The following is a 14,122-nucleotide window of genomic DNA, read 5'->3' as shown; positions in this document are numbered from 1 at the left end:
GAATCTGTTTAGTGTATTCATCTCTTGATCTCCCTCTACGATTTTTACCCTCCACGCTGCCCTCCAGTACTAAATTGGTGATCCCTTGATGCCTCAGAACATTTCCTACCAACCGATCCCTTCTTCTAGTCAAGTTGTGCCACAAACTCCTCTTCTCCCCAATTCTATTTAATACCTCCTCATTAATAATGTGATCTACCCATCTAATCTTCAGCGTTCTTCTGTAGCACCACATTTCCAAAGCTTCTTTCTCTTCTTGTATAAACTATTTATCGTCCATGTTTCACTTCCATACATGGCTACACTCCATACAAATACTTTCAGAAACGACTTCCTAACACTTAAATCAATACTCGATGTTAACAAATTTCTCTTCTTCAGAAACGCTTTCCTTGCCATTGTCAGTCTACATTTTATATCCTCTCTACTTCGACCATCATCAGTTATTTTGCTCCCCAAATAGCAAAAGTCCTTTACTACTTTAAGTGTCTCATTTGCTAATCTAATTCCCGCAGCATCACCCGACTTAATTCGACTACATTCCATTATCCTCGTTTTGCTTTTGTTGATGTTCATCTTATATCCTTCTTCCAAGACACTGTCCATTCCGTTCAACTGCTCTTCCAAGTCCTTTGCTGTCTCTGACAGAATTACAATGTAATCGGCGAAACTCGAAGTTTTTATTTCTTCTCCATGGATTTTAATACCTACTCCGAACTTTTCTTTCGTTTCCTTTACTGCTTACTCAATATACAGATTGAATAGCATCGGGGAGGGGCTACAACCCTGTCTCACTCCCTTCCCAACCACTGCTTCCCTTCATACCCCTCGACTCTTATAACTGCCATCTGCTTTCTGTACGAATTGTAAATGGCCTTTCGCTCCCTGTATTTTACTCCCGCCACCTTCAGAATTTGAAAGACAGTATTCCAGTCAACATTGTCAAAAGCTTTCCCTGAGTGTACATATGTTAGAAACGTAGGTTTGCCTTTCCTTAATCTTTCTTCTAAGATAAGTCGTAGGGTCAGTATTGCCTCACGTGTTCCAACATTTCTACGGAATCTAAACTGATCTTCTCCGACGTCGGCTCCTACCAATTTTTGCATTCGTCTGTAAAGAATTCGCGTTAGTATTTTGCAGCTGTGACTTATTAAATTGATAGTTCTGTAATTTTCACATCTGTTAACACCTGCTTTCTTTGGGATTGGGATTATTATATTCTTCTTGAAGTCTGAGGGTATTTCGCCTGTCTCATACATCTTGCTCACCATATGGTAGATTTTGTGAGGACTGGCTCTACCAAGGGTGTCAGTAGTTCTACTGGAATGTTGTCTACTCCCGGAGCCTTGTTAAGACTTAGGCCTTTCAGTGCTGTAGCTGTAGATAAAATATTTCATTTAAAACCTTGCAGGACCCGTATTTATCGATTCCGAGACGAATGGAAACTGCTTTGATGCGGATTGTTTTCCTACACGGCAACAGGCACGGTGATGTGGTTTTGGTGTTCCCACACTACAGTCCGCCCCCTGTACTCTGAGGCGTGTGTCCGTACGCTGCTCGACAGGAAGCCCTCCTAGCTGGAGGCAGCGGTCCCCGCCGGCCCAGCGACCAGCGCTCCAGGAAGCTCCGCCGGGTGACCGGCGCTGGCCGGCGCGGCCGTCGACCCCTGTCCTGTCCTGCAGACGCCGTGCTGCGGCGGCCCCTGCTCCTGCTGCTTCTGCACGGCGCTCAGTCCGACCGCAGCCATGGCGCGCGCCGCCCGCCTCCAGCTGGCTCTGGCCGCCGCCCTGCTCGCCGCCGCCGCCCTCGCCGCCCCATCCTCCCTCCTGGACGCACCCAGCGACGCCGCCGCTGCTGAAGACTGCAACAAGGTAAACGCAGCCACTCTCAGCGGTTCACTCACGCCAGGCGGCTCTGTGCCTGCATACTCAGGACATCTTTTTCATCGCTTTTAACAACAATCCACTTGTACATTAGAGATGCAGTCATAGCTCAATTGGATAAGAAAGCTGAAAAGAGTGTTAAAAGAATGACGTCAACATTTACCTGCTGTGGTTCAGAGGAATAAGTGGAACCCGAATTGGAAATGCCCAGCTGAGAACTTCAGCACCAAATTAACGTAGGCCTTATTGGCGGTGGCCCACTTTCTAAAAAAAATACGACCTATTCTTGAGTACTGCTCGAGCGTTTGGGATCCCTATCAGGTCGGGTTGAAGGAGGATGTGGTGTACATAGTTCCGTGTAGTCAGCGCGTACCCAACTTTCCCACTAGAGTGCGCCACGCTAAGCACAACAGCGCAGGCGCAGCGCTCGTCCGTCTCCGCACTACGAGATGACGCTCTCGTTTACGGACCAAATTCTGTTTCCGCCGATCCGCGAATTAATATGTAACGCAGCCAATGAGATTGCTGCTAACGTAGAACCTTTTCTCCTTGCGGATCACTCTCGCGCAGTGATACCTAAACGCTCGAGGTATTATAACGAGTGTACAGACCTCCGATTAATCAGTCTGCATTAGTCTGCAGTCTGCGCCTAATAAGATTATCATATTCCTGTACATAGCCATGAAGATAAATGAACAGACACTTTTGTCAGGTTCAAAATGGTTCAAATGGCTCTGAGCACTATGCGACTTAACGTCTGAGGTCATCAGTCGCCTAGAACTTAGAACTAATTAAACCTAACTAACCTAAGGACATCACACACATCCATGCCCGAGGCAGGATTCGAACCTGCGACCGTAGCGGTCACGCGGTTCCAGACTGAAGCGCCTTTAACCGCGCGGCCACACTGGCCGGCAATTTTGTCAGGTATCAGAGATATGTGAGAATATGATTAACGTTCCAAGACCAAAGGAACTTCAGATTGCCAATTGTAAATAGCATCCAGAATCAAGTTAAGTAAGGTTTATGATTGTTATTATTTTAATAAATGTGTGTGAAAATTACTCAAGTTCTGTTTAAAGTTGGTCACCGTCAATCTGCTACTCTAACCGTGCAAGTGGCATTTCTATCGTCTGACCTAACGGCAGAAGATAAACACGCCACGATAAGACCACGAGACATATTGCTAACACTCGCCTACTTCGTTAGAGCGACAAGTCAAATAATCTGATCGTGTGTGTACCGAAGGACTTACAGTACGCACACCACAGAGGACGTAGAAGCAATTCAGAGGCGGGCTGCTAGATTTGTTGAAACGTCCCCTTAGAAAAATTATAAATGACTGCGCTTAAACTGACACACAATATTTTTAGCGCAACGCAATCTGACTTTAAAAAATCCCTAAAAAAGAATGGCCCTGACTAACAATAACCTATACCTTTCATGAATCACTTACCTCACAGAAATCTTCGTTACTCAAACTACTGCAATACAGCGTGTGCCAATGCTGCCAGCTGAATAAAAGATTCTAACTACTGATAGGCATAGTTAGCAAATGAAAGATTTTGATAAAGAACAAACAATGTATTTACCTTGATAGTGTTCAAAAGTGACATCCAGTCTTACAAATTTACTGTCTATGATGGACACACGTCCAGATCATCCGCTCTCAAAACTCCGCCATCTCTCCCCCCACATCCACCACTGCTGGCGGCTCACCTTCAACTGCGCAACGCTACGCGCTGTTCACATCCAACTGCCCAATACTACAATAGCGCCAGCCACAGACTGCACTCAGCACAGTCAGTGATTTTCATACAGCGCGCCACGTGGCGTTACCAATATAAAAGCCTAAACAGCCTACTTACATTGTTACTGGTAGGTTTCATCATCACGCGAGTGTTACGGAAATGCTTCAGGAACTCGGATGGGAGTCTCTAGAGGAAAGGAGGCGTTCTTTTCGTGAATCGCTGCTGAGGAAATTTAGAGAACCAGCATTTGAGGCTGACAGCAGTACAATTTTACAGTCGCCAACTTACATTTCGCGGAAAGACCACAAAGGTAAGATAATAGAGATTAGGTCTCGTACAGAGGCATATAGGCAGTTATTTTTCCCTCGTTCTGTTTGGGAGTGGAACAGGGAGAGAAGATGCGAGTTGTGGTACGAGGTACCCTCCGCCAGGAACCGTGTGGTGGATTGCGGAGTATGTATGTAGATGTAGATGTAGACGTAGTTAAAACTTTATTTACTAACGTTTATCAAACGTCCATCACCATATCGTCTGCCAAAAACATCAAAACTGCTATTAAACCATGAAAACAACTTATAGATGACATATTAAGAGGCTATTGCATCAGTACCCAAATTCTGGTGGTTCTCTTACGTCATAACGCGCTTATACATCCACATCTTTTTATTTATTTATTTCTAGAAAGTGGGCCACCGCAATAAAGCCTGCGTTAATTTGGTGCTCAAGACCCCAGCTGGGCATTTTCATTTCGGCTTCCACTTATTTCCTAAACCACAATAGGTAAATGTTTACATCATTTCTTTAACAGTCTTTTCAACTTTCTTATCCAATCGAGCTGTGACTGCATCTCTAATGTACTCGACACCGAGTCATCATCCTGCTTTTTCCGTGCAATAGATTCTGTAGCGATCGACGTCCGTATTCAATCAAATGGAACTATTTGGTTCCCAGGACTTTTTAAGTCTCAAACATCTACTATGTATATGTGCAGACTAAAGCGACGAATGCAAATTTGTACCAAGACCGAGATTCGAACCCGGTCTCCTGCTCACGAGGCAGTTGCGCTAACGACTACATCGTGGCTTTGCAGATCTACACGGACTACCCTAGGTCGCCTGCCTCTGCAATGCTTTCCGAGTTTAGGGGGAATACCAAGTTGGTTGAGGCGTGAATGGGAATTTGGACTGAGGAGGGAGGCGAGTTAAGGTAGTCCATGCACCTGTGCAAAGCCACCACGCCGAAGCAGCGTAGAGGTTAGTTAGCGCACTTGCCTAGTGAACAAGACCCAGGTTCGAATTCCAGCGTAGATACAAATTATCATTCATCCCTTCAGTCTGCATATAGACACCTGTATTGTTCTTGGATATTTTCTGATGTCAGCTTCGCCCCTTCCATTAGAGTGTAATCTTCCACTTTTCTTATCCACTGGGATCAAGCAAAGTATTTTCTAATGTCATTCATTGGAGTGCCATCTTAACCGTTGCAATTCAGCCAAGTGTATTGTAATGCCATCTACCCGCCTTCCACCTGATTTTCCATCTTCGTCTTTTCTTATCCACAGGAATCCAATGCTATCTACCCCCTCTTCCATCAGAGTGTCATCTTCGTTTTTTCTTATCCATCGGAATCCACCAAAGTGTTTTCTAGCGGCATCTACCCACCTTCCATAAGAGTGTCATCTTCGTCTTTTCTTATCCACAGAAGTTCAGCAAAGAACTTTCTTGGTCTGCCTATAACTTGATGTCGTCCTTGCAGAACTTAAACTGGCGCCTGTTGTTTCTGCTAGGATCCTCATACGCAGGAGCACAATACGTATGTATACCATCGTGGACAAACAGTGGGGTTCTGAAACAGACTTCATCATTATGCTTAGGAACGAAGGAAAATTAGCGTTTAATGTCCCGTCGACGACGAGGCTATTAAAGAACAATCTCGGATGGAGGAATGATGGCGAAAGAATTTGGCCGCGTTCTTTTCAAAGGAACCAGCCCGTCATTTGGCTAAAGCGACTTGGGGAAATCAGAAGACCAGATCCGTATGGCGAGACGGGTGTTTCAACGACCGTCCTCCCGATTGCGAATCCAGTGTGCCTCACCATCACCTCTGACAGAATTGATTATGCAGGATGTTGCAAATCAAGTACGTCGAGCATCAGTACGAGAATCACCTATTTCATTGTTTTCCAGACTCTCTTAGAAATTCACAGTAAGCATCTCATACAGTATTCAGGCCAGTGTTAACACTTTCACTATATTTAACCCAGTATCATTGGCGAGCAAGAGATCGGTCATGTTCATAGAGCATGTACTTCATAACATATTCTAAAATGTTCAGACTCTGCTTCATGGACTGAATGCGCACATGACTCTGGTTTAGAGTGGAATAAGGTTCACGGTGCCACTTGACTTTTTCATGTGCGCGAAGTACTACCCTGAGTGAAAACAACGTTAAGCAATTGAAAAATTTCAGGAACTTGAACTGTTGAATTTGTAGGCTGACGTCCTTCTACTCATAAAGCAACGTAGTTTTTTACTTGTAGCACAAACAAGTTCCATTCAGTTCAGTATACCAATTGGAATCTTTTCTGTGGTACGTTTCTCTACTTCCATACCAAAGTTGTCTGTGCATCAGTTTGGAAATCGCGATTATCAAAAAAGTTAGGATCGCTACAAAGTGGCCAGCAGAAGAAAACGTAACACTGATCAGTCGATTGTATGCGAGCACCATGGACTAATTTCAAAATCTCTCCAATGTACTCTACAGAGATGATCCGTAATCAGCTCTCGGTGATAGTTCATCGAATGAGAACTTCAACATCGGTCAACCCACTTAATGGATTTATTCGGGATGAGTAGACTCGATTTCAAACTTGCCCTCTCCCATTTACACTATTAACATAACGGATTTAACCATTACACAACACGATGCTCTACAGACACACATTTCAGACATCTGGAGCCAGAGTGGCCGTCCTGACGGTCAAGCTCGGTGCAAGTTACTAAGCCTTCACGCCACTGTCAGATATTATCTTTTTGGAGAGCAACGTTTGATAGCCCACTGAACACTATTAGCCCCCTTGTGCCGAACTACCAAGAGTTTAGATGTTCACTACGCGCTGTCAAATCATGGACCACATATTCATATTAAAAGAAAAAAAATACAAGAAGGCGCAGTGCTTAAAACAATGCAACGATGTCGTTAACGTTTCTGCTACACTGGTTTATGTTATTGCACTTTCTTTAAATCACACGAGGAGGGTGGCAGGATGGTTCCTGCAACAATGCAATAGTTCGCTTTATTTTCATCCCTGTTAAGGTGACCTATCGTTGCGTGCCTAATGAGCTAGGCGATGAAGGGACGACACACGGTAATCTTCGTTTATTGCATAAAAAGAACGATGAATCCTAGCAGCAATTCCTAATGGTGGTAGTAGCCATAGTTAACAACGGGGCTACTAATGGTGATGGCTTAATAATAATAACAATAGTAGTAGAATTAGTCATAGCAGACATTTAGAATAAAAATAAAATTGATAATCTGAGTACTTTTGAAGCTGTGTTAATGTAAGTTAAACATGAGGAATCATGACTTACGAAAGTATTGGAATGTCAGTGATAGTAATTGTTAAGAAGGAAAGAACAACTCATTTACAAGAGAGTCTTATGGGTAAGTAGCGGAAGGAGAAAGGGAATTGAGAGTAGAGAGGAATGAGCTGCCGACAAGTATAGTAAAGGTATTGTTGAATTGACTGATGTGCGATGTAAGGAGTAAACTGAAACTTCCTGGCAGATTAAAACTGTGTGCCGGACCGAGACTCAAACTCGGGACCTTTGCCTTTCACAGCCAAGTGCTCTGCCAACTGAGCTACCCAAGCACGACTCACGCCTCGTCCTCACAGCTTTACTTCTGCCAATACCTCGTCTCCCACCTTCCAAACGTTACAGAAGCTCTCCTGCGAACCTTGCAGAATTAGCACTCCTGAAAGAAAGATATTGCGGAGACATGGCTTAGCCACAGCCTAGGGGATGTTTCCATAATGAGGCATCTCATTCAACAAGAGGTGACCGAGACGTGTAACCAATGGTACCCCATACCATCACGCCGGGTGATACGCCAGTATGGCGATGACGAATACACGCTTCCAATGTGCGTTCACCGCGATGTCGCCAAACACGGATAAGACCATCATGATGCTGTAAACAGAACCTGGATTCATCCGAAAAAATGACTTTTGCCATCCGTGCACCCAGGTTCGTCGTTGAGTACACCACCGCAGGCGCTCCTGTCTGTGATGCATCGTCAAGGGTAACCACAGGCATGGTCTCCGAGCTGATAGCCCAAGCTGCTGCAAACGTCGTCGAACTGTTCGTGCAGATGGTTGTTGTCTTGCAAACGTCCCCATCTGTTGACTCAGGGATCGAGACGTGGCTGCACGATCCGTTACAGCCATGCGGATAAGATGCCTATTATCTCGACTGCTAGTGATACGAGGCTGTTGGGATCCAGCACGGCGTTCCGTATTACACTCCTGAACCCACCGATTCCATATTCTGCTAACAGTCATTGGATCTCGACCAAGGCGGGCAGCAATGTCGCGATACGATAAACCGCAATCGCGATAGGCTACAATATGACCTTTATCAAAGTCGGGAACGTGATGGTACGCATTTCTCCTCCTTACACGAGGCATTACAAAGACGTTTCACCAGGCAACGCCGGTCAACTGCTGTTTGTATATGAGAAATCGGTTGGAAACTTTGCTCATGTCAGCACGTTGTAGGTGTCGCCGGCGGCATCAACCTTGTGTGAATGCTCTGGAAAGCTAATCATTTGCATATCACAGCATCTTCTTCCTGTCGGTTAAATTTCGCGTCTTTTGCACGTCATCTTCGTGGTGTAGCCATTTTAATGGCCAGTAGTGTACTAACCAATTTCGCATTGCATAAAGGTGTCCAGATACTTCTGATGTGGTAGTGTAAGTAGGAGTGGTGAAATGGAGCAGATGATGGAGCAGAGAGAGGGTGGTGTATTCTGTAGTCTGCGCGGTGGCGCGGCTGTCGGCAGGACGAGACGGTGTACGACCAGCGGCAGAACGGCTCAGAGAACTACCGCGTGCACGTGGACGGCGTGGTGGTGGCCGTGGTGCCGGCCGAGGTGCTGGTGCCGCTCGTCGTGGGCGCCTCCTCCAACAGCGACCTGGAGCACCAGCTGGAGGAGCTGCTCGCCAGCGCCGGAGCCGGAACTGGGAGCTCGGGCTCAGCCTCCGGCAAGCCGCAGCCGCCTCCAGAGGGCGGCCACACCAAGCCGCCCGCCAAGCCGACGCCTCCTCCACCCACACCTCAGCCCAACACCTCTGCGGACAGCAAGCTGCCTCAGGGAGGCGAGAAGCCCAATAAGTAAGTACACCGCACGAGGACAGGGCCGTTTCACGTTAGCAGGACGGTTCGATATACTGGTTAGCCTTTAATGCTTACATGAGCTGTAGGGGAGGAAGCATCCGGCATACACAGGGGTCCAGAAAAATGTATCCACTGTTTAAACGTCCGTAACTTGCAAACTAATTGACGGCGTTGTCTCATTTTTGGTGAAAGTGTAGCTTGAAGTCCAACTTAAAGATACCACCGTAGGTGTTCGAAATGGTCACCATTAACATTCCCACACAAACGATGCCGCCGAACTGCAGCACAAGCTACTGACTGCAACGTGTTCAGTTGGATATTTGCACATGAATGTACGATGGATTCTCGAAGTTCATCCAGTGTGCGTGGCTTACGTCGATAAAAGACGTCCTTTAGTGTTCCCCAGAGGTAAAAGTCCAGAGGAGTTAGGTCTGGAGAACGTGGTTGATACTCCACAGCACCTCTACGGCCTGCCGGCCAAGGTGGCCGTGGGGTTCTAGGCGCTGCAGTCCGGAACCGCGGGACTGCTACGGTCGCATGTTCGAATCCTGCCTCGGGCGTGGATGTGTGTGATGTCCTTAGGTTAGTTAGGTTTAAGTAGTTCTACGTTCTAGGGGACTGATGACCTAAGAAGTTAAGTCCCAAAGTGCTCAGAGCCATTTGAACTACCTCTACGGCCTATCCATCTTCCTGGTAGATTTCCGTCGAGATACGCCCTAACGCGATTTTGGTTGTGGGCTGGGGCACCATCTTGTTGAAAGTAAACTCTTCCGTCTCCATACAAGTCTCGGATGGCAGGTAAAATGGATGTCTGAAGCTTCTGAAGGTAAACCTCAACGGTAACTGTGCAGTCAAAGAAGAATGGCCGAATCAAGAAGCTCCGGTAAGACAAGCCACCAGAGACCAAGAGCCTCTTATACCAAAACTATCAGGAAATAACCCTGAACTAGCCCCGAAGTTATTGTTGCTGGATTTCGGGTTCATCCTGCATGGGAACTTGGACGATATTTTATCCGACTCAGTTGTTAAAGTCATTAACGTACGCTGGTGCGGTGACATTCGACTTAGAAGTAACCGGTTCATACCTTGGCTTCGGAATCTTTAGAGGTCACATCCATGTATTAAATACTCAGAAGAAGGCGATAGTGAATATCTTATTAAGCTCGAGTTTCATCCCAAACATGATGCGGTTTAAATAAGGAGACCGTTGTATACTGCGTCCTTGCCGTGCTGACGCAGATATACTTCATTCTGAATGCTGAGAAAAGGAAATGTCTTAAAGAAGCCTTAAGCACTAAGCCAAGTGCTATAGGGCAGAAAAGAACCTCAACTAGCTTTTAACGTTCCGATTGTTCCTTATTATTCCGGAATATCGTTTAAAGTCAGAAGCTGTGCAGCCAGAGGTAAGACAAAAAAAGCTTTTTTTCCTTTCACACATGACCTCTTTCTGGACATCCAATCTCAAGCTAAAAAGCACCTTGTTCTGTTATATGGGAAGTGATATCAGGGCACGAATCCTATGATAACTGTGATATAGCCCAAGCCCAATAAGTATGTACACCGCATGAGGACAGGGCCGTTTCACGTTAGCAGGACGGTTTGACATACTGGTTGGCCTTTAATGCATACATGAGCTGTAGGGGAGGAAGCATCCGGCATACACAGGGGTCCAAAAAAATGTATCCACTGTCTAAAAGTCCATAACTTGCAAACTAATTGACGGAGTTGTCTCGTTTGTGGTGAAAGTGTAGCTTAAAGACCAACTTAAAGATATCACTTTAGGTGTTCGAAATGGTCACCATTAACATCCACACACAAACGATGCCGCCGAACTGCAACACAAACTGCTGACTGCAACGTGTTCAGTTGGATATTTGCACATGAATGTACGATGGATTCTCGAAGTTCATCCTGTGTGCGTGGCTTTTGTCGATAAACGACGTCCTTCAGTGTTCCCCACAGGAAAAAGTCCAGAGGAGTTAGGTCTGGAGAACGTGGTGGATACTCCACAGCACCTCTACGGCCTATCCATCTTCCTGGTAGATTTCCGTCGAGATACGCCCTAACACCTTTTTGGTAGTGGGCTGGGGCACCATCTTGTTGAAAGTAAACTCTTCCATCTCCATACAAGTCTCGGATGGCAGGTAAAATGGATGTCTGAAGCTTCTGAAGGTAAACCTCACCGGTAACTGTGCAGTCAAAGAAGAATGGCCCAATCAACCCCCGATAAGACAACCCACATCACACATTTACTCCTGCCAGTTCACGGCTTTGTCTACATGGACGTTCGGATTTTCGGCGGCCCAGTAGATGCAATTGTGGCGATTTACTGTACCATTAAGTTTGAACTGTGCCTCATCAGACCACACAATCATCTCTGCAAACTCTTCATCGTTGCGCTCCATGTTAGTAAACTACTTGCAGTGCTCCATTCTACGATCTGGGTCGTCCTCGTTCATTGCGTGTAGCAATCGTGGGATGTAGCACTTCCACTTTGCTGTCTTCAAAATTCGCCGAACACTTGAGCAACTCACTCCAGTTTCACGGGCACGCTGTCTCATAGACTTCTGTGGTGAGCGAGTGAATTGTTGTAACACACGACGGGAGTTAGCTGGACTTGTTACTGTTACAGGTCGTCCAGATCGTTGTTTGTATTCATCTTTAACACAGCCTTCGGCTTCAAATTTGTCTCGAATGCAACGAATCGTTAAACTTGTCGGTGGCTCTGTTTGATACTCATTTTGCCATTGCCGTTGAACCTCATTAATGTTTTCGTACTTAAAATATCACTTCAAAACTGATTTCCTTTCATCGAATGTAAGCCTTGCGCCATCCATGTTTACTCGAGTAACTAGGTGCAACAAAACACTGACTATCTGGCGACTGTCATCTGACAAAACAAAACAACGCAATACAACGCTTGTGTGGCGATTGCCGGAACTACAAACTATTACCCTACCAAAGATGAGACAACTCCGTAAATACGAGGGTTGTTTTTTAAGTAAGGGCCGTTTTTATTTTTAAAAAAGATACAAATACTTTTGTAAAAAAACTTTTATTTTCTGATTCTACACACTTTTACCTATTATTTAACATAGTTGCCTTGTTTATTTAAGCACTTGTCATACCGTACAACTAAGTTTTTAATTCCCTCTTCAAAGAATTCGGCCGCCTGCTCCGACAGCCATGAGTTCACGGCCGCTTTCACTTCATCGTCGTCATTGAAGCGCTGCCCGCCAAGATAGTGTTTCAGGTACCAGAAAAGGCGAAAATCGCTAGGAGCAAGGTCGGGGCTGTATGGTGCATGGTCCAAAACTTCCCAGCCAAAAGAATCAATCAAATCCCGAGTCTTTTGAGGGATGTGAGGCCTAGCGTTATCGTGCAGGAGCAAAACTCCTTTTGTCAGCATGCCGCGCCATTTGTTTTGAATTCCTCTGCGGAGCTTCTTTAGAGTTGCGCACAGTAGGCATCTGAGTTGATTGTCGTTCCTCGTGGCATAAAGTCCACTAGCAAAACACCGCGCCGGTCCCAGAACACAGTTGCCATAATCTTGCGCTTTGACAGTGTCTGTTTGGCTTTGACCTTGACGGGTGAGGTTGTGTGTCGCCATTCCATCGATTATTTGCTTTCGGGAGTGATATGGGATACCCATGTTTCATCTCCAGTGACAATGTGACTCAACATGTCATCCCCTTCTTCCTCATAACGAATCAAAAAGTCCAATGAAGTGGTAAATCTCTTCCCTTTGTGGTCCCCTGTGAGGAGTCTGGGTACCCACCGAGAACACAGTTTCTTAAAGTTTAGGTTTTCAGACGCAATTTTGTACAAAACCGATCTTGAAACTTGTGGAAATTCCAAAGAAAGAGTGGAAATTGTGAATCTTCTGTCCTCACGAACCTTTGTTTCGACTGCAGCCACCAAATCATCAGTGATCACAGAGCGTTCTTCGTCATGGACGTTTTGACGACCATTTTTAAACTCTCTAACCCATTGACGCACTTTACCTTCACTCACTGCATTCAAGCCATAAACTTCTGTTAACTGACGATGAATTTCTGCAACTGATAGGCTTCTCGCAGTCAAAAAACGTATCACTGACCGTATCTCACACGCGGCGAGCGATTCAATAATCGTAAACATTATAAAGTAGCACAGCGATGCGTACACGTCAGCTACAGAGCTGCAACTTACATCAGTGTGAACGGGAATGATGCCGGCAAGTGGCGCGGTGGCTTGTTGCGGCGTCCGCGCGAACTACGGGACTATGCGCGCGAACGGCCCTTACTTAAAAAACGACCCTCGTAAGTTTGCCAGATATGGACTTTTAAACAGTGTATACATTTTTTGGACCCCTCTGTATAATAGCCGGACGCTGCTGACTGAGTAGATTCGTTTTAATCCAAGTCACAGGTGGGATACAGTGGGAGACGGCGCGAACTGTTGCAGTCACAACTGTTCAGAAATCTGTAGATCACATTTGCTAAGAAAACGCTCAAGTGGATTGGCTGGAGTTCACGGTCTGAGCACCGCAGCTTCTGCCTACCATTGGCGCTCGCTGCTCTATGTGTTCCTTTGGATACGGCCGCGAGAATCATATACTGTAGCGTCCAGCTGTTCATCCTGTTTTTTTTCCTACAAAAGTAATCTGCTGCTCCCTATCGGTGCAGATATATGCGTCCACAACGGGATGAGGTCAAAGCAGGGCGCTCGCCCCCTCCCCCCTCTGGGATCTGGTGTACAGAGTTTAGTCAGTTGCATTATTACGCTACATTTGTTCTTGTGGCATCACTGGTCTCGAAACTGACCAACTCATTTACAAGAAAGTGGCAATTTCAGAGTCTTTGGCCCCCTTATTTGTCGATAAATTTCTCCGGACACCCATGGCCCCGTTGTCTCGTCTTCTTTTCTAATCACTGAGGCACAAACATGAACAGCCTCTTTGATAGTCATATATCTAATCTCTCTTGTATCAGTCTGTTGTAGAATTTCAAGGCAAGAGACAAGAAGCCGCACTATTCATTTCCGCATTTAAAAATGTGTTCACGCATTGGAATACAAGCGTACCAATGTTTCATCGCAACCAACTAGA

General features: G+C 45.8%; 1 protein-coding gene across 1 annotated transcript in view; it reads left to right on the top strand.

Annotated features, from left to right (window-relative positions):
- The first annotated feature begins 1,745 nt into the window (after positions 1–1,745).
- LOC126175471 (uncharacterized) overlaps positions 1,746–14,122 on the top strand; it is a 38,611-nt gene continuing 26,234 nt past the window's right edge. The window contains exons 1-2 of the mRNA XM_049922322.1: positions 1,746–1,871; positions 8,699–9,030. Coding sequence (XP_049778279.1) covers positions 1,746–1,871; positions 8,699–9,030 — 458 coding nt within the window. The remainder of the gene's footprint in view (positions 1,872–8,698; positions 9,031–14,122) is intronic.

This window comes from Schistocerca cancellata, chromosome 1, assembly GCF_023864275.1.
Source record: "Schistocerca cancellata isolate TAMUIC-IGC-003103 chromosome 1, iqSchCanc2.1, whole genome shotgun sequence".
Classification (NCBI taxonomy): domain Eukaryota; kingdom Metazoa; phylum Arthropoda; class Insecta; order Orthoptera; family Acrididae; genus Schistocerca; species Schistocerca cancellata.
The sequence above is the reverse complement of the archived record's forward strand: the minus strand, read 5'-3'. Positions and strand labels throughout refer to the sequence as shown.